The following is a 21846-nucleotide window of genomic DNA, read 5'->3' as shown; positions in this document are numbered from 1 at the left end:
ACATACATGGAGACTGAGGCCTGAGTTATTGTGTCATATTTGAGGGTTAATTCTTGATAGATCATATAGGGATATGGTGTCCTGAGAGAAGAGTAGTTTGGGGTCTTTTCCACCATAGTAGAAGCAGAAGGCTTCTAGGCATATTCTTTTAAATGATAGGTTCATGATTCTGTTCAAGAAAACCTTGTAGTCTGATTCCATTAAATGAAAAATAGTTTGGCATAGTGAAAAGGGCTGGGGATTTAAATTAGTCTTGGGTTCAGAATCTGACTTGGCCACTGATGAGAAAGGTTTTGGGAAGTATACGCAGTCTTCCTGAGTCAATATCCTCATTTGTAAAATGTGGCTACAGCACCTATGTTACAGTACTGCTTTAAGAAATTAATTGCAAGGATTTATGTAAAAGTTTGGAATATGATTAATAAGCAGAAGCTTTTTAAAAAAAATAACAACCTTCTGTTAAATTAATTAAATGATGTTTCTTGTTTTAAAAAAATTATTTATTTTATTTATTTATTTTTGGCTGTGTTGGGTCTTTGCTGCCGTGCGTGGGCTTACTCTAGTTGCGGCGAGCGGGGGCTACTCTTTGTCGCAGTGTGCGAGCTTCTCATTGTGGTGGCTTCTCTTGTTGTGGAGCACGGGCTCTAGGCACGTGGGCTTCAGTAGTTGTGGCACGCAGGCTCAGTAATTGTGGCTTGCGGCCTCTAGAGCGCAGCACAGGCTTAGTTGCTCTGCGGCATGTGGGATCTTCCCGGACCAGGGATCGAACGCGTGTCCCCTGCATTGGCAGGCAGATTCTCAACCACTGTGCCACCAGGGAAGCCCCTAAATGATCTCTTTTATCTGACATACTCCGATTTTATTCTAGTTCCTTTTTATAAGGTGACTTAATTGTGCCGTCATCAATATTTTAGAGTTTACTCATTTATTTCTGGGGAATGTTCCTCTTTATTTTTGAGAGCTAGGCGATTTGATTGTTATATGCCTCATTTTGCACTCATATAGTTCAACTGTGTGGTGAAGGTCACTTTTGGACATTTTCCAATGGTCACTTTCTTCTGAGAATGAATATCTATGTATCTTCAAACAACAAATATCCACAGCTGGTCCAAGGGGGAAAACATTAAATCCAGATTGATAACTTCACTTATGCCCTTTGCCGATACTGAAAGAAATAATCTCAGTGAAAGACTCATTTTTTAATGGACCAGTCTTAACCCAGATACTTATTACTGAACTAAGTCCTAGGGTTAACAAATATGCCTTTTACAGCTTATCATCTAGTGCTTTTGTCAGAGACATATGCTGAGCTGGAAGGTCCTTCACTCTGATTCAGTGCCATGCAGAAATTCTTGAAGTTGTCATGATCCATTGCCCACTTATAATGCTTAATTCTCTATCATTTAATTTTCCTTTATCTGTGCTCTAAACATTATCTGTGCTCTAAACATTACTCCTTTATCTGTGCTCTAAACATTATCTGTGCTCTAAACATTACTCTGAGAAGTTTCCCCTGGCTTTCTAACTAGTGTAACCCCAAAGTTGATTAATTTGGTGCCATAGATACTCAAGGAAACAAATATTGAGGGACTAATTGTTGTTTGGACTGTATTTTTGTCTTTTAACAATTATACACTTGCATGCTTTCTCTATTCCAATTAGTCTGTGAAGTATTTAGGAAGAAACTTTAACTATAAATCTTTTTTTAATCCTACCTTCCTACTGGGAATTCACATTAGTGAATGAAGATTTGACACCACTGAGAGATGGCATAGAACATACCTCAGCATCTCACCCTGTTCCCTGAAGAAACTGACGTACACACTGTATCATTTTCCTAGTTTCTCTTGATTACTCAAAAGAGAAGTGATGTTTATAGGTAGATAAGCCAACTAGTGCTCCCCACAACAGTGAGAAAGTCATGGGGTTACAATTGTAAATACTCACAGAACTCCAGAGAGCTGTCATAACAAACTCATTTTATTCTCCCTAAGACTTATAGAACTACCATACGACCCAGCAATCCCACTACTGGGCATATACCCTGAGAAAACCATAGGTCAAAAAGAGTCATGTACCAAAATGTTCATTGCAGCTCTATTTACAATAGCCAGGACATGGAAGCAACCTAAATGTCCATCGACAGATGAATGGATAAAGAAGATGTGGCACATATATACAATGGAATATTACTCAGCCATAAAAAGAAATGAAATGGAGGTATTTGTAATGAGGTGGATGGAGTTAGAGTCTGTCATACAGAGTGAAGTAAGTCAGAAAGAGAAAAACAAATACAGTATGCTAACACATATATACGGAATCTAAGAGAAAAAAAAAAAAAAAGGCCGTGAAGAACCTAGTGGCAAGACGGGAATAAAGACACAGACCTACTAGAGAATGGACTTGAGGATATGGGGAGGGGATGGGGTGAGATGTGACAGGGTAAGAGAGTGTCATGGACATATATACACTACCAAATGTAAAATAGATAACTAGTGGGAAGCAGCCGCATAGCACAGGGAGATCAGCTCGGTGCTTTGTGACCACCTAGAGGGGTGGGATGGGGAGGGTGGGAGGGAGGGAGATACAAGAGGGAAGAGAAATGGGAACATATTGTATATGTATAACTGATTCACTTTGTTATAAAGCAGAAGCTAACACACCATTGTAAGGCAATTATACTTCAATAAATATGTTTAAAAAAAAAAAAAAACGACTTGGAGCTTTATTGGATTGCCTCTCTTGGGTCCTGTCCACTACCTAGTCTACTCAATTCTGCTTCCTCCTTTCACTGACTCAGAGCTGTGGCCTTCCCCAGCCTGAGTTCCTTAGGTCAGGGGTCAATTTACTACTGACTTATAGCTTCCACTTCAGCCTGATTCTGGGCATCTGAGAACACTGAGCTTCAGTGTTGTGTCTCTGAGATTCTTCACCATGTCCCCTAAGTTGCAGGGAATTTTCCCAGCACTGTGCCTCCTTGGTGTCCTGTCTCTACTGCACTGCACACTTGTCCTGTGTGGTGAGTACAGAGGTGATAGGGAAGAGGGGAGAGTTTAAACCAAGGTAAGGAGAAGAACCTTTGATTAAGGATTAGTTAAATATAACCAAACGTCAATACAATGAAGTATTAAGAAATATATTAACATTTAGTATTTTAATATTATATTAATATTTAACATAAATTATATAGTACTATATAAATATATTATAAATATATAATATTTTATTAATATTTTATTTATTAATTTAAATATTAATATTTAAATATATTAAGAAATATATTTAAACAATTTTAGTCCTTCTGATATAGGCTATAATTATGTGGGAAGCAAAATATTACAAATCCTTGAGGAGCTGATCAAGCCACAAGAAAAACCTTTTAATTTTTATATTAATGTACTATATTCAAGTGGCTACACCTAAATTCTTAAAGAATTAATTCTTCTACAGGATTAATTGCTCTATTGCATCAGTTGTCAAGTAGAAAACATTTGCTATCCAGAAAGTAAAACTTTATATTATTGCAAATAAAAATAACATAATAAAAATAATATAAATATATGTATATATTATAAAAATATAATTAATATTTTATATATAATTAATATACAATATATAATATATAATATATAATGTATTATTTATATATATTATTATATTATATATTAATATATTAAATATACAATATATATTTATTTAATTATTTTATATAAAATTAATATTATTTTATTATATTATTTATTATATTTATATGTATTATATATAAATTATTATATATAATTATTATTATATTATATATATATTAAAATTATTATATTATCTACCTTATATATAAAATAAAAATTATATTATATATAATATATAAAAAATATTATATATAAATTATTACATATATAAATTATAATATATATTTATATTTATAATATTTATATATTTTTAATATTTTTATATTTTTTATATATTTATATTTTAATTTTTATATATTTTTATAATTTATAAAATCATAAATTTATAAATTTATAAAATTATAAATTTATAAATTTATATTTATATATTTTATTATATTTATTTATTATATTTACAGATAATATATATAAATTATTTTATATATTATATATCAAAATTACTTTATTATATTTACATATATAATATATATGTTTAATTAATTATTTTATATAAAATTAATATGTTATATATAATTAATATATATTATTATATAATACATAATATATATAATATATATAATATATTGTATATATTAATATATATTATTAATATATATTATATATTAATATATTATATATTGATATATAATATATTTATATATTATATATAATTAATGAATATTATAAAATATATTTATTTATATTATAAATATATTTTTATATATAATATAAAAATATATTATTGCAAGTAATGAATTTACTAGGATAAAATTACAAAGCAGTGCATAAACTAAAAACACTGTATAAATGAAAGGTCTTGTGGAGCAAATTAGGGAATAATTGTCCCTAAACAGTGAGCACTGAAATGGTTTGCAAGGACCTACAGGCCCCACTAGGGTAGCATTTGTTATAAATGCAGATATGTAATTGTTTTAGTTTATAAATGGAAATATGCCAATAAAAGTATCATTTTTATTCATCTGCCATGTGATTTCCTCTAAAGAAAGAAGTTCTAAGAACATTTTAAAAATATTTACATACATTTCCCTTATGTCATCTATCAGAGCATTTAATGTAGAGCATTTTGCACAGAATGACAAAATTACTCAACCAAAAAGAGATTTCACCAGTAGCTCTGTCTATTTCAATGGATACTATTCATGTGATATGGGGTATTTTCCCAATTCTGAGGATACAAGCATTACATGCCAAGCAGAGGGAATGTGAAGTCCCAAAATGCCACCTTGTCACCTTTTGTCAAATTAATTTCCTGGGCTCCAGAATGATCGCATGCTCTTTAGGCTTTATGAACTTTTTTAATATCATAGAGTGACTTCAGAGTTATTTCTAAGGGGGGGTGGTACAAAAGTACTTTACTTTGGGAGTTTTTTATATCATAACAATGGATACTGTAAGGGAAATTCTAGGTAAGGTAAAAGAATTCATATATTCTGGGTGATTCTTCTCTCTTGGAAATTGAAATTGCTAAATCTGTTTTTCTTCCAAAGCTTTACCCCAACCCTGACACTCTCCTTGTCTTCCCTAAGCACCATCACCTCCACCTTCCAGGCCTCCTCTCCCTTCATGAGGCAGTGAAGGTAGATTGCATCCAACAAGTCACAGAGACATGTCATGACTCCAAGTCTCTTTGTATTCATTCCCTCCAAATGCCCCCTTACCTCTGGTCCATGTTCAGTAGAAGATATGCTCAAATCTGTCTCACTCTGGTTTCTGAGCTTGCCTCCTTTTCATCCTTCAATAACAACTCTCTGCTGTCTCTAAGTCTTTGCTCAGATCATCACTCCAAGACAAAACCCCTGCCCGCATCTCATTCATCAAAGCAATTTTTTATCCAAACTTAAAATATACTTCCAGTTTCCTCTAGGAAATGTTATCTTATTCTTTTTCCTTTGTTTTTCTCTTTTCTCTTTTTTCTATCCATCTTGTTGGGATTTCTCGTCTTTGGGCACATTATTATAAACTGACTGATATTATGGTTTTGCTCTTCATGTGGTTGTGACTTGTTTTTCTTACAGTACTGCAAGAATGTGCATTAATGTCTGCTGAACAGCCTTATAGGGATCAATTTATATAAATATTTGTTGTATTAATTTATAAAAGGCATTTTCTAATGATGTGTTTGATTTTAGGCTTAAAAAAATATCATTTGTGAACACTAGACTTGTACACAGGTAACATTATTTTGGACCACAATGTCAAGAGCAAAGACACAAAGATACTTGATACATGTTCCCTCATCTCAAAAGGGAAAAACTGTAATATGGATAGCATAAATTGCCTGTTAAATAAGTGCTAGAGAGTGTAGAATGAAGCCACAAAAAATATGGACTTTTGAGCAGGACAGATCTCATTTCTTTCTCTGACACTCAGTAACTGCCTCACTTGGAACAAGATATTTAAACTCTCCTTCTGCTATAAAAAGTGGGGAAGATGATAATGTGGATCTCTTAGGGGTGCCTGTGATGATTGGATGAGAAAATATATACATATACCATTTATGGTGTACATAGTGTCATAGAAGACATAAATAAAGTATACATAGTGTCTAGATTATAGTAAGAGCTCAATAAATAGTTGGATGGGATATATAGTCTCTTCTTAATAACTACTGTAGGTACCCAGAGAAATAAATAATGACTAGATGTTGGGGCAATAAGAGAAAGAAGCCTTCACAGAACAAACTTGCGTAGCAAACGGAAAAGAAGAGTGGCATTCTAGATAGAAGACAGAGGATATAAACACACGTACAGATGTGGGAATATGAGTGGCATATTTGGCTAGATAGATTAATTAGCCTACATATAGAATGCAGTGATAGTCAAGGTTAAACTATCCATGAGAAAGGCCAGGAAAGGGTCGTCTGAATATCCATGGGTTGGTAAATATTTTAAACATTTACTTCAAGAAAATATGCAATTCTTAAACTACTGTTATTTGGTTTCAGACCTAATGAAGCTATAAAGGGATGGATGTTATTTGTCATTGCTCTTGATAATTTGAAAATATTTTCATACAGGTTACATTCAACTTCTCATTTTGGAGGCTCCAAATGGAATTATTTAGTTGGAAGGAAATGACTCGGTTGGAGTACGTTAGCAAATCAGGAACAGAGAGAGAAGACTCAGTGTCTCTGTTTTCCAATCTCTCTTCAGTGATGAGATCTTCTAAAGGTGGAAGTTAGGTTCTTAGCCATAGGATTCTCCTCATGGTGATTTTACTAACATCCTAATTTTTGTAGTAGACAGACTGGTGAAGTACATGGGAATATGATGACCCCTCCTGTATCTTTAGTTCTTTAAGAGTGGCACAAATTTCTCCTTTTCCCCTACCCCTCAGTACAAGATATTTTTTAAAAACTTACTCACTTGTTAGCTTTTAGAGGTATGTTGCCCAATACCAGGGCCAAAGAATGGCAGAATCACCACAGAAAAAAAGTGTTTTGCCACTAGCTGTGTCCATTTCTATGGAGATGCGGTTTCATATACAAGTTATGAGCAATATATAAGTTTGAAGCTAAATGCCAAGCAGATGGCATGTGGTGTCCTGAAGCACCAACACGTGATCTGAGTAAGGGCTATGGACTTATGCTATTTTAGAAATTTCTTCATATTACAGTGATGGAGATTATTAAGGGAAGGTCTCATGTTAGGTAAAAGAGATTGTATACCCTGCATGACTCTTGGAGTGGATAATTTGTTAAAAAGCACTGCCCTGGTTACAACCTTTTTCCCCCATACTGTTTGTTCCTATTCTCTTGACCTTCTTGGTTTTCTTTTCTTTTCTGAATCAATGAAAACAGGCCACATCTAATAGATAAGCTGGACTTTTGTTTCTTGGTATGTGTTCTCTTTTCTTCCCTTGCTTCTGGTCCATATGCCTTAACCTACAGTATAAAACCTGCCCACATCTAGTGAACCTGTCTTTCTAAACTTACTTCCTTTCTTCCTTCTTTACCTTCCATACTCTGGAACATCATCATGCCATCTACTTTTTGCTTATTCAGTACAATTAACGTGATGCCATTGATGTTCTGTATCAGTGTGGTATTCTGTGGATGTCCACATGGTCATGATATCTTCAGACTCTATTATGACAGGGACAGGTGAGTTATCATAGCCAAGGTCTTAAAATGCAGATATATGATCTTGAACCTTCCATGTGTATGCAAACTGTTTGTGATCCTCTTTTCTGAAAGGGATGGAAAAGAAGGCCTCTGCTAAATCAGTGGCCTCGTTTATCCGAAGACACACGAATCTGCTCTAGCAAAAATTCCACATCTGGTACAGTGGATGCATGCAATAGGGGCTAAAATGCTGTTGGGTTTTCAGTAGTTTACTGGAATTCTCCAGAATCCTAATTTTTGTAGTAGACAGACTGGTGAAGTACATGGGGATATGATGACCCCTCCGGCATCTTTAGTTCTTTAAGAGTGGCACAAATTTCTCCTTTTCCCCTACCCCTCAGTACATGATATTTTAAAAAACTTACCTTCTTTGCCTCCAGCGGGAGGGTATAGGTAGTATTGATGGCTTCTACTTGGCCCTCTTGGACAGGACAACTCTTACCTCGTAGACAAAGGACCATTATGGAGATTGTGCCAATGACCCATTTTATCTACCCTGTTTATACCTTCAAAGGTAATGGAAATGGCCACCAAGTGGTCTAATAGCAGGACCATGATGTTTCCAGGTGTCCACGTCAACTGAAGCTCTATGTCCAATAATCTTTGGATTATTGTGCACCTCTCACCCGTGCACAGTTACCTATGTAAATAGGCATAGGTCCTCTTGGAAGACTGGGGCACTCATTACTGTGCATACTTCCCAAGGTGTTGTAGTATCTTTAGTCTTGGAAACTGTCTTTTTCTTCAGTGAAGGAGACATCTGAGGATAGTACTTGCAGATACTATAGCCCATCAGTTTAATATTTTACCTGACTTTCCTGATGGCCTGTTTTATTTAAGTTTCTCATACACTGTTTGTGGATCCTGACAGCATTCCCTTTCAGAGAGGTACTCAGCACCATGCCACGTCTATTATTCCAACCTGCAAGCCATCTTTTTTATTCTTTCTATGAGCTCTTTTCTAAAATATTTTAGAGGACAGTAAGTATATTCTTGAGGGGTTGGATGGACAGGTTTGAATGGGAGCAATGAGTCAGAGATTGTGGATTTATTTCACATCTTTACAGTCTCTCCCAGATGTACATCTCTGCATTTAGCCTGAAATCAGTGGAGTGTACCACTAGTACAATGAGACTTTGGGCCAAATTCAGCCTTGATGCCAAAATGGCTCCTAAATAGTGTCAAGTTTAGTGAATTGTCAATAAAATGAAACAAATCTTAAGTACTTGTCATTCCATTGGAGGCTTTCTAAGGTTCCCCAGCCTCAGGCCTACAGAAGGGCAGCATAGGTCCTGGGTTTGGCTAAGTGAGCAGATGGGCAGAGAATATAGAAGGACAGAAGGAAGCCTCCTACAAACCACACAGATTCTGGGAAGTGTTAATATAAGCATCCGACATGCTGACCCTCTTTCACTTTTATGTCTCACATCAAGATTGCGATTCTCCCCCTGTCATTGCCCATGGACATCATAAACTAATCAGTTCATTCCTTGGATTAAAAAGTGGTGATGCTATATACGAATGTGATGAAGGGTACACCCTGGTTGGAAAGAACAAACTCTCCTGCACTTCTTCAGGCTGGTCACCTGCAGCCCCTCAATGTAAAGGTAACTCCAGCTCCCTCTTCAGCTTTGTGGGGGGCGAATTGTCCTGAAAGGCTTGAGAGCACAGTTTCTTCTCTGTCAGAGGCAGCAAAAAAATATTTGATTCAATTTGATTTATTTTAAATACTTACTATATTCTGATGGTACCCAAAGCAAAAAGTACAGAGGGCACAACAGAAACATTAATCTCCCCTACTTCTTTCTCCCAGGTGCAAAATTCAGCCTCTGTGAGGCAGCCCCTATTCTTGGTTTCTTGTATACTTCCAGAAATATTCTACAGGTGGTACATCTTATCTGAGTGTAGTTGTGGCCCATAGCAAAATTGTCATGGAAAGTTGGTCTAGCATGAATGTCGACTCCCATGGGATAATTGCAAGCATCGTGGTGAGGTCACAGGTATTTCCATCAGAGCCAGGGCAGGGCACCACCAGCTCAGGACGTAGGCATGTTGTGGGTGGGGGACTCCTAGTGTGCCAGCTGTGTGGCGACAAGAGGGGTAAAGATGGGGTCTGATTGTTACATGCACACAGGTTTAATATCACTTTGTCATCAACAACCGCAGGGATTACTTGCCACCATTGTCTCCATTGCACATGGGAGGATAATAGGCGAGAGGGAAAATCTTGTATCCAGCATCTTACAGGGATCAAGATACGAGAGGTAGTTGATTTGATAGATGAGGATTTGGGGTCACATGCCCTTTTTATATTCTGTCATGCTGTTTAAAATTGTTATGTCCTTGGGCAAGTTACTTAACTTTTCTGTATCTCACTTTCTCCTAGATAAAATAGTGAGACTTAAATAAGGTGATCACATAAAGTACTAGCCCAAAGTCTAATACGTAGCCAATGCTCAATAAATATGTTAATGAAAACTATTTCTATTCTCAAGATGAAAGAAAAGGTAAAACAATTAGCAGCACTTAAATATAGTTCATTCTTAGTACCGTAGACGCATATCTTTTTCTTAGATCTACAGATTGCTTAAAATTATGTTTCCATTTTAGCTTTGTGTCTGAAACCAGAGATAGAACATGGAAGGTTATCTGTGGATAAGGATGGATATGTTGAACCTGAAGATGTCACTGTCCAGTGTGACTCTGGCTATGGTTTGGTTGGTTCCCAAAGTATCACTTGTTCAGAAGACAGAACGTGGTACCCGGAGGTGCCCAAGTGTGAGTGGGTAAGTGGCACAATTCAAGGCAGTTTACAATCTATCAAACCCTAAAATGGGTGTCTCCCTCAAAGCACTGTCCTGCCAGCAAAGGTGACATCTGACTTGTCAAGATTCATTCATACAAAGGAACTCTCAATTTTGCCTTGAAGCCCTCTGGTCAGAAAGGAGTGATGTTTTCCTGCTCTCACTTGAGAACAGGGAAAACTGAGCCCCTTTGGGGTGGAGGGTCTCAGAGATCTGGGAGTACTGACTCCTTAACTTTACTTTTCTAGGGGATATGGTTTACTGTTGTCCCATTTCTGGATGGTCAGCAGAAATAGTCTCTGTTCCCACAGAGGCTTTCTGCGAAGCCATCTCAGAAAAGAGTTATATTCTTCTTAGGAAGACGATGGTGGGGTCCAAGGTGTTTTCTGGTTTTCCTGCTCATCCACCAGTTCTAGGTGGGTCTTGGTCCTGAATCTGTAGTCCTGCCTTTACCAGCATGAACTATGCCCCCTAACAATTGGGAGAGAAGCCTTTTAAGCACATGCATCACATATTTCTCTTTTAGGAGTACCCTGAAGGCTGTGAGCAAGTGGTCAAAGGCAAGAAACTCATGCAGTGGCTCCCAACCCCAGAGGAGGTGAGATTGGCTCTGGAGGTGTATAAGCTGTACCTGGAGATTCAACAACTGGAGCTTCAGAACGATAAGGCAAAGCAAGCCTCTCAGGAGTGTTCACTGTAATGTTTCCCACGAAGGGGAGGAAAATGTGCCTTGCTGCCTTAAATCCAATATGGATCACTTCAGTTAATCACCTTTACCACCTCTTTTACACCATCAATTGTGCTAATAATTATCTAGAAAGGATAATTGGTTAATATTTAGTGCTTTGAGACTGTAGAATTATTGATCATTTTCTGATTCATATTTTTGCTTTTCTGGACACAGAGTCTGTTTTATCAATTAAAAAATTTACATATCCAACAGTATTTTGCCTTCGTGGTCATTAGGACTCTGTGAAATGAGGTCTGTGAACAAACCCATACATAAAGTTGATATATTTATTTTACCGTAGAGACCTTGGACATATGAACGTGGGCTCACACCAATACATTTCCCTGGATTGCCTTTACTCCACAGTTCCACATGTACAAGTCACTCAGGTGTTAAATATCAACACACCCCAAAAGCCTTGTCCGTTTTCCCCCATGAAGCAGTCATGTCCTTTTCTAAACCCCCATGCACTTGGCCTCTGCCTCACTAATGCTCCCTCTTGCCTTTGCCTTGCAAGAGGGGGGTTCATGTCTGTGTCTGATCTCCTGATTCCATCCTCAGGAACAAACTCTGAAAACCTGATGAATGGAAGCCCACCCGACAGCCACTTTGTTCTCCCAAGTCCTCAATCCGATTGGTCCTATTTTCCTTTTTAGAAAAGTAAAATGGTCAAGCAACTGTCCCCCACTTGAGGAGAAACCCCATACCAATTACATTTATGTCTTGGAGTGTTTGGAGGCTTTTATTCCTTGCACTCACCACTTCCTCCAACTCTTGCATCCTCTGAAATCTCTCTTTCATTCATATCTCGGTTCCTTTGCCTCATCTCTTTTGTACACAGAACTCTATGGGGAACATTGGCCTCTTTTGTTTAATTTCCCCAAACATACTCCAATGAGGCAATGGTGTGTAGCAGACTCTCACTAAACCTTAGATACTACAGAGGGGCTTGAACCGTTAGAGAAACCTACTTAATACAGAGGTATTCATTCATGGTCTTAAAAGCCATCACCTGCTCCTGCTACTAGGAATTATTTTGGTTTCCCCTGATTCAAGGATTTGTGAATTACTAGTTTCCTTGAGAAGTGATCCCAGGAAGCACTGTGAGCGAGTGGGTAGTAAGATGTGGAAGGGAGGACAGCCTAAAGAGGGAGCATGTTTGAGGGGATCATTGTTGTTGCTAACAGGACCTACGCTATGCTGAGTGCCCCTTGAAGGTGTGTGGAACACAACTCAGAATGTACTTCTGAGGATTAGAACCTGAGGTTTAAAATTTTTTTTAATTGAAGTATAGTTTATTTACAATGTTGTGTTTATTTCAGGTGTATAGCAAAGTGATTCAGTTTTACATACATATATATTTTTTTCAGATTCTTTTCCCTTATAGGTTATTACAATATATTGAGTATAGTTCCCTGTGCTATACAGTACATCCTTGTTTGTTATCTATTTTATATTTAGTAGTGTGTATATGTTAATCCCAAACTCCTAATTTATCCCTCAGCCCCCCTTCCCCTTTGGTAACCATAAGTTTGTTTTCTATGTCTGTGGGTCTATTTCTGTTTTGTTTATAAGTTCTTTTGTATCACTTTTTTCAGATTCCACATACAAATGATATCATATGATATGTGTCTTTCTCTGTTTAGCTTACTTCACTCACCATGATAATCTCTAAGTCCATCCATGTTGTTGCAAATGGCATTCTTTCATTCTTTTTTATGGCTGAGTAATATTCCATTGTATAAATATACCACATCTTCTTTATCCCTTCATCTGTCAATGGGCATTTAGGTTGCTTCCATGCCTTGGCTACTGTAAACAGTGTTGCAATGAATATTGTGGTGCATGTATCTTTTCAAATTATGGTTCTCTCCAGGTATATGCCCAGGAGTGGGATTGCAGGATCATATACACAGAAATCTGTTGCATCTATACACTAACAATGAAAGATCAGAAAGAGATATGGAGACAATCTCATTTACCATTGCATCAAAAAGAATAAAATACCTAGGAATAAACCTACCTAAGGAGGCAAAAGACATGTACTCCAAAAACTATAAGATGTGGCTGAAAGAAATCAAAGATGACACAAACAAATGGAAAGATATATCATATTCTTGGATTAGAAGAATCAATATCGTCAAAATGACTATACTACCCAAGGCAATCTATAGATTCAATGCAATCCCTATCAAAATACCAATGGCATTTTTCACAGAACTAGAACAAAACATTTTAAAATTTGTATGGAAACACAAAAGACCCCAAATAGCCAAAGCAACCTTGAGAAAGAAAAATGGAGTTGGAGGAATCAGGCTCCCTGACTTCAGACTATATGACAAAGGTACAGTAATCAAAACAGTTAGTAATGGCACAAAAAGAGACATATAGATTAATGGAACAGGATAGAAATCCCAGAAATAAACCTATGCACCTATGGTCAATTAATCTACCACAAAGGAGGCAAGAATAGACAATGGAGAAAAGACAGTCTCTTCAATAAGTGGTGCTGGGAAAACTGGACAGCTACATGTAAAAGAATGAAATTAGAACATTCTCTAACACCACATACAAAAATAAACTAAAAATGTATTAAAGACCTAAATGTTAAGACCGGATACTACAACACTCCTAGAGGAAAACATAGGCAGAACACTCTTTGACATAAAATGCAGCAATATTTTTGGATCCCTCTCCTAGAATAATGGAAATGAAAACAAAAATAAACAAAAGAGACCTAATTAAATTTAAAAGCTTTTGCACATTAAAGGAAACCATAAACAAAATGAAAAGACAACCTACAGAATGAGAGAAAATATTTGCAAATGATTCAAACAACAAGGGATTAATCTCCAAAATATATAAACAGCACATACAGCTTAATATCAAAAACAAAAAACAAAAAACCAACCCAATAAAAAAATGGGCAGAAGCTCTCAGTAGACATTTCTCCAAAGAAGATATACAGATGGCCAAAGGGCACATGGAAAGATGCTCAACATTGCTAATTATTAGAGAAATGGAAATCAAAACTACAATGAGGTATCACCTCACATTGGTAAGAGTGGCCATCATCAAAAAGTCTACAAATAACAAATGCTTGAGAGGCTGTGGAGAAAAGGGAAATTTCCTACATTGTTGGTGGGAATGTAAATTGGTACAGCCACTAGGGAGAACAGTATGGAGCTTCATTAAAGAACTAAAAGTGGACATGAGGTGTTTATCCACTCAGCCCTTCTCCTCATTGGAACAGGTTTGCTCCAGTAGCACTGTCTCCCAGGACATCTGACCTGCACTGTGAGGGCCAGCTGAGCACCCACCTGAAGACGCCAACAGTGGGAGCCAATGACATCTAAAGGGCTGTTTACAGTGACCTCCAGGTTAGGGATATGGGTGGAGGACTGATGACCTCTTCTACAGCTGGCTTTTCTGTATGGCTCTGTGGACATGGTGTTCCTGTCGATCACACTTCCTATCTCTATTCAAATCTCTCACTTCCCTTTATCAGACCTCTGCATCGCTTGCTTTTTGTTGGCTCTAGCTCAATTCCCATCCCTTTCTTAGAGTGATTCATTTAGCTTTCCAGCTCCCATTGGACATTGCACCTATAGTGGTATCTCTTGTTATCCGAATTCTCACAAATGAAATATTTGCTAAACCTGCCAGCAAAACAACTTAATTGAAATTTACAAATAAGTCAAAAATCCATTATAACAGATCTTGAGTTTCCCTTTTTGGTTCTGGGCATGAAGATGTAGGATGGGTTCCCATGATGCCTCAGACACATCTCAATAGGATCACCTCTCTGCTCTCATTGTTTAAGTGTCCTGTGCTTTTTCAATACTACTTCTCCACTTTATTCACTAAAAATATGATCAATGAAAGTGGAAGAGACTGTTAAGAACGTAGCTGAGACTAAGGTGCCTAGAAAAGACTCATCAGAAGAATTTACAAGAGGAGAATTGGTTCAACGTGATGCTCACTGCTGGTTGTTTTAAGAGGAAGGAAAGGAGCCTGGATAATTTCATACCAAATATTAAAAATAACTTTTAGAACATACAGGAAAATAATTGCCATTGCCTTATAAGCAGGTGGGAAGATATATCACATGAAAACCAAAACTAAAACAAAAAATGAATTGTCAGCATATGTTATCAGGGGCAATATAATTATAAGAAAAAGAAATCCAAACAGATGTCCATTTTATGTGTGTGGCTTCCTGTAGTGGTTCTTTCTATGTACCTCCAAAGTCTGCATGGCCTGGAGGAGAGGATGTTGACTAGTTCCTTAGGGTTAGATACAGACAACTACCAGGCACTTACTGTTTCACTCACTGGCTTTAACTAAATCTCACTCACCTTCTCCCACCAGAAAGAGTGACTATACGCCTCTTCCCAACTCCCTCCTCTTGCTACCAAGCCTCATTCAGAAAATCCTTCAATCATTTAATAATATTTTTTAAACAATATTTCCTTGCTTATTTTCTTTTAAGTGCTATTTGAATTGGTTTTATATCATTTTTTTCAGTATTTTTAGTAATTTATTTTCTTTTTTCTTTCTTGCTTTATTTATTTATTTTGATTAATAGACTATACTTAGGACAGGTTTTTATTAAAAAAAAATTTTTAACATCTTTATTGGAGTATAATTGCTTTACACTGCTGTGTTAGTTGCTGCTGTATAACAAAGTGAATCAGCTATATGTATACATATATCCCAATATCCCCTTCCTCTGCATCTCCCTCCCACTCCTCTAGGTGGTCACAAAGCACCAAGCTGATCTCCCTGTGCTATGTGGCTGCTTCCCACTAGCTATCTATTTTATATTTGGTAGTGTATAAATGTCAATGCTACTCTCTCACTTAGTCCCAGCTTATACTTCCCCCTCTCCATGTCCTCAGGCCCATTCCCTACTCCTGCATCTTTATTCCTGTCCTGCCCCTAGGTTCTTCAGAACCTTTTTTTTTTTTTTAGATTCCATATATATGTGTTAGCATACAGTATTTGTTTTTCTCTTTCTGACTTATTTCACTCTGTATGACAGACTTTAGGTCCATCCACCTCCCTACAAATAACTCAATTTCATTTTTTTATGGTTGAGTAATATTCCATTGTATATATGTGCCGCATCTTCTTTATCCATTCATCTGTTGATGGACACTCAGGATGCTTCCAAGTCCTGGCTGTTGTAAATAGTGCTTCAATGAACATTGTGGTACATGACTCTCTGAATTATGGTTTTCTCAGGGTATATGTCCAGTAGTAGGATTGCTGGGTCATAGGATAGTTCTATTTTTGGTTTTTTAAGGAACCTCCATACTGTTCTCCATAGTGGCTGTATCAATTTACATTCCCACCAACAATGCAAGAGGGTTCCCTTTTCTCCACACCCTCTCCAGCATTTATTGTTTATAGATTTTTTGATGATGGCCATCCTGACTGGGGGGAGGTGATATCTCATTGTACTTTTGATTTGCATTTCTCTAATGATTAGTGATGTTGAGCATCCTTTCATGTGTTTGTTGGCAATCTGTAAATCTTCTTTGGAGAAATGTCTATTTAGGTCTTCTGACCATTTTTGGATGGGTTGTTTGGTTTTTTGATATTAAGCTGCATGAGCTGCTTGTATATTTTGGAGATTAATCTTTTGTCACTTGCATCATTTGCAAATATTTTCTTCCATTCTGAGGGTTGTCTTTTCAACTTGTTTATGGTTTCCTTTGCTGTGCAAAAGCTTTTAAGTTTCATTAGGTCCCATTTGTTTATTTTAGTTTTTATTTCCATTTCTCTAGGAGGTGGGTCAAAAGGGATCTTGCTGTGATTTATGTCATAGAGTGTTCTGCCTATGTTTTCCTCTAAGAGTTTTATAGTGTCTGGCCTTACATTTAGGTTTAATCCATTTTGAGTTTATTTTCGTGTATGGTGTTAGGAAGTGTTCTAATTTCATTCTTTTACATGTAGCTGTCCAGTTTTCCCAGCACCACTTATTAAAGAGGCTGTCTTTTCTCCATTGTATATTCTTGCCTCCTTTATCAAAAGTAAGGTGACAATATATGCCTGGGTTTATCTCTGGGCTTTCTATCCTGTTCTATTGATCTATATTTCTGTTTTTGTGCCAGTACCATACTGTCTTGGTTACTGTAGCTTTGTAGTATAGTCTGAAGTCTGGGAGCCTGATTACTCCAGCTCCATTTTTCTTTCTCAAGATTGCTTTGGCTATTCAGGGTCTTTTGTATTTCCATACAAATTGTGAAATTTTTTGTTCTAGTTCTGTGAAAAATGCCATTGGTATTTTGATAGGGATTGCATTGAACCTGTAGATTGCTTTGGGTAATATAGTCATTTTCACAAAGTTGATTCTTCCAATCCAAGAACATGGTATATCTCTCCATCTGTTTGTATCATGTTTGATTCCTTTCATCAGTGTCTTATAGTTTTCTGCATATAGGACTTTTGTCTCCTTAGGTAGGTTTATTCCTAGGTATTTTACTCTTTTTGTTGCAATGGTAAATAGGAGTGTTTCCTTAATTTCTCTTTCAGATTTTTCATCATTACTGTATAGGAATGCCAGAGATTTCTGTGCGTTAATTTTGTATCCTGCTATGTTACCAAATTCATTGATTAGCTCTAGCAGTTTTCTGGTAGCGTCTTTAGGATTCTCTGGGTATAGTATCGTTTCATCTGCAAACAGTGACTGTTATACTTCTTTTTTGATTTGGATTCCTTTTATTTCTTTTTCTTCTCTGATTGCTGTGGCTAAAACTTCCAAAATTATGTTGTCTAATAGTGTTGAGAGTGGGCAACCTTGTCTTGTTCCTGATCTTAGTGGAAATGGTTTCAGTTTTTCACCATTGAGAACAATGTTGGCTGTGGGTTTGTCATATATGGCCTTTATTATGTTGACATAACTTCTGTCTATGCCTACTTTCTGGAGAGTTTTTATCATAAATGGGTGTTGAAATTTGTTGAAAGCTTTTTCTGCATCTACTGAGATGATCGAATGGTTTTTCTTCTTCAGTTTGTTAATATGGTGTATCACATTGATCGATTTGTGTATATTGAAGAATCCTTGCATTCCTGGGATAAACTCCACTTGATCATGGTTTATGATGCTTTTAATGTGCTGTTAGATTCTGTTTGCTAGTATTTGGTTGAGGATTTTTGCATCTATGTTCATTAGCGATATTGGCCTGTAGTTTTTTCTTGTGACATCTTTGTCTGGTTTTGGTATCAGGGTGATGGTGGCCTCATAGAATGAGTTTGGGAGTGTTCCTCCCTCTGCTATATTATGGAAGAGTTTGAGAAGTATAGGTGTTAGCTCTTCTCTAAATGTTTGATAGAATTTGCCTGTGAAGCCATCTGGTCTTGGGCTTTTGTTTGTTGGAAGATTTTTAATCACAGTTTGAATTTCAGTGCTTGTGATTGTCTGTTTATTTTTTCTGTTTCTTCCTTATTCAGTCTCAGAAGGTTGTGCATGTCTAAGAATTTGTCCATTTCCTCCAGGTTGTCCATTTTATTGCCATATAGTTGCTTGCAGTAATCTCTCATGATGCTTTGTATTTCTGTGGTGTCAGTTGTTACTTCTTCTTTTTCATTTCTAATTCTGTTGATTTGAGTCTTCTCCCTTTTTTTTCATGATGAGTCTGGTAATGGTTTATCAATTTTGTTTATCTTCTCAAAGAACCAGCTTTTAGTTTTATTGATCTTTGCTATCATTTCCTTCGTTTCTTTTTCATTTATTTCTGATCTGATGTTTATGATTTCTTTCCTTCTTCTAACGTTGGTTTTTTTTTGTTGTTGTTGTTCTTCTTTTTCTAATTGCTTTAGGTGTAAGGTTAGGTTGTTTATTTGAGATGTTTCTTGTTTCTTCAGGTAGGATTGTATTGCTATAATCTTCCATTTTAGAACTGCTTTTGCTGCATCCCATAGGCTTTGGGCCATCGTGTTTTTATTGTCATTTTTTTCTAGGTATTTTTTGATATCCTCTGATTTCTTCAATGATGTCTTGTTTATTTAGTAGTGTATTGTTTAGGCTCCATGTATTTGTATTTTTTACAGTATTTTTTTCCTGTAATTGATATCTAGTCTCATGGCGTTGTGGTCAGAAAAGATACTTGATACGATTTCAATTTTCTTAAATTTACCAAGGCTTGATTTGTGACCCAAGATATGATCTCTCATGGAGAATGTTCCATGAGGACTTGAGAAGAATGTGTATTCTGTTGTTTTTGGATGGAATGTCCTATAAATATCAATTAAGTCCATCTTGTTTAATGTATCATTTAAAGCTTGTGTTTCCTTATTTATTTTCATTTTGGATGATCTGTCCAGTGGTGAAAGTGGGGTGTTAAAGTCCCCTACTATGATTGTGGTACTGTTGATTTCCCCCTTTATGGCTGTTAGCATTTGCCTTATGTACTGCGGTGCTCCTATGTTGGGTGCATAAATATTTACAATTGTGTTATCTTCTTCTTGGATTGATCCCTTGATCATTATGTAGTGTCCTTCTTTGTCTCTTGTAATAGTCTTTATTTTAAAGTCTATTTTGTCTGATATGAGAATTGCTACTCCAGCTTTCTTTTGATTTCCATTTGCATGGAATATCTTTTTCCATCCCCTCACTTTCAGTCTGTATGTGTCCCTTGGTCTGAAGTGGGTCTCTTGTAGACAGTATATATACAGGTCTTGTTTTTGTGTCCATTCAGCCAGTCTATGTCTTTTGGTTGGAGCATTTAATCCATTTACATTTAAGGTAGTTATCGATATGTATGTTCCTATTACCATTTTCTTAATTGTTTTGGGTTTGTTATCATAGGTCTTTTCCTTCTCTTGTGTTTCCTGCCTAGAGGAGTTTCTTTAGCATTTGTTGTAAAGCTGGTTTGGTGTTGCTGAATTCTCTTAACTTTTGCTTGTCTGTAAAGGTTTTAATTTCTCTGTTGAATCTGAATGAGATTCTTGCTGGGTAGTGTAATCTTGGTTATATGTTTTTCCCTTTCATCACTTTAAATATGTCTTGCCACTCCTTTCTGGCTTGCAGAGTTTCTGCTGAAAGATTAGCTGTTAACCTTATGGGGATTCCCTTGTATGTTATTTGTTGCTTTTCCCTTGCTGCTTTTAATATTTTTTCTTTGAATTTAATTTTTGATAGTTTGATTAATATGTGTCTTGGCGTGTTTCTCCTTGGATTTATCCTGTATGGGACTCTCTGTGCTTCCTGGACTTGATTATTTCCTTTCCCATATTAGGGAAATTTTCAACTATAATCTCTTCAAATATTTTCTCAGTCCCTTTCTTTTTCTCTTCTTCTTCTGGGACCCCTATAATTCTAATGTTGGTGTGTTTAATGTTGTCCCAGAGGTCTCTGAGATTGTCCTCAATTCTTTTCATTCTTTTTTCTTTATTCTGCTCTGTGGTAGTTATTCCCACTCTTTTATCTTCCAGGTCACTTACCCGTTCTTTTGCCTCTGTTATTCTGCTATTGATTCCTTCTAGAGAATTTTTAATTTCATTTATTGTGTTGTTCATCATTGTTTGTTTGCTCTTTAGTTCTTCTAGGTCTTTGTTAAACCTTTCTTGTATTTCCTCCATTCTCTTTCCAAGATTTTGGATCATCTTTACTATCATTACTCTGAATTATTTGTCAGGTAGACTGCCTATTTCCTCTTCATTTGTTTGGTCTGGTGCGTTTTTACTTTTCTCCTTCATCTGCTGTGTATTTCTCTGTCATCTCATTTTGCTTATCTTACTGTGTTTTGGATCTCCTTTACTCAGGCTGAAGGTTTGTAGTTCCTGTTGTTTTTGGTGTCTGCCTATAGTGAGTAAGGTTGGTTCAGTGGGTTGTGTAGGCTTCCTGGTGGAAGGGACTGGTGTCTGTGTTCTCTTCGATGAGGCTGGATCTTGTTTTTCTGGTGGGCATGTCCGGTGGTGTGTTTTGGGGTTTCTATGACCTTATTTTGATTTTAGGCAGACTCTCTGCTAATGGGTGGGTTTGTGTCCCTGTCTTGCTAGTGTTTGGCATGGGGTGTCTAGCACTGGAGCTTGCTGGTCGTTGAGTGGAGCTGGGTCTTAACGTTGAGACAGAAATGTCTAGGATAACTCTCACTGATTGATATTACCTGGGGCTGGGAGTTCTCTGGTGGTCCAAAGTCCTGAACTCGGCTCTCCCACCTGAGAGGCTCAGGTGTGAGCACCAAGACCCTGGGAAATCAGATGTTTCCCAGTGGTCCCCATTGATGGTTTCTCTTGTGAAATCCAAAGTCCTCTGGATGTGGTTCTGTAGTATGAATTGATTGTACTAGATTACCGGTTTATTACATAAGGATATAACTCAGGAACAGTCAGATGGAAGAGATACATAGAAAAAAGTATGTGGGAAGGACACGAAGCTTCCATGCTCTTTCCAGGTGTGCCACTCTTCCCCTGGTTTCGTGTCTTAAGCAAGGCGTTCCACTCTTTATTTACATTTGAATAATTTTTTTTGAAAGGAGAATAAAGAAACTATTT

The 21846-nt window shown here is 36.6% G+C and overlaps 1 protein-coding gene across 1 annotated transcript in view; it reads left to right on the top strand.

Annotated features, from left to right (window-relative positions):
• LOC102997936 (zona pellucida sperm-binding protein 3 receptor-like) overlaps nt 1-11553 on the top strand; it is a 59961-nt gene extending 48408 nt beyond the window's left edge. The window contains exons 10-11 of the mRNA XM_028163845.2: nt 10420-10595; nt 11140-11553. Coding sequence (XP_028019646.2) covers nt 10420-10595; nt 11140-11313 — 350 coding nt within the window. The 3' untranslated portion in view covers nt 11314-11553. The remainder of the gene's footprint in view (nt 1-10419; nt 10596-11139) is intronic.
• The last annotated feature ends 10293 nt before the right edge of the window (nt 11554-21846 follow it).

Source organism: Balaenoptera acutorostrata, chromosome 1, assembly GCF_949987535.1.
Source record: "Balaenoptera acutorostrata chromosome 1, mBalAcu1.1, whole genome shotgun sequence".
Lineage (NCBI taxonomy): Eukaryota > Metazoa > Chordata > Mammalia > Artiodactyla > Balaenopteridae > Balaenoptera > Balaenoptera acutorostrata.
The sequence above is the reverse complement of the archived record's forward strand: the minus strand, read 5'-3'. Positions and strand labels throughout refer to the sequence as shown.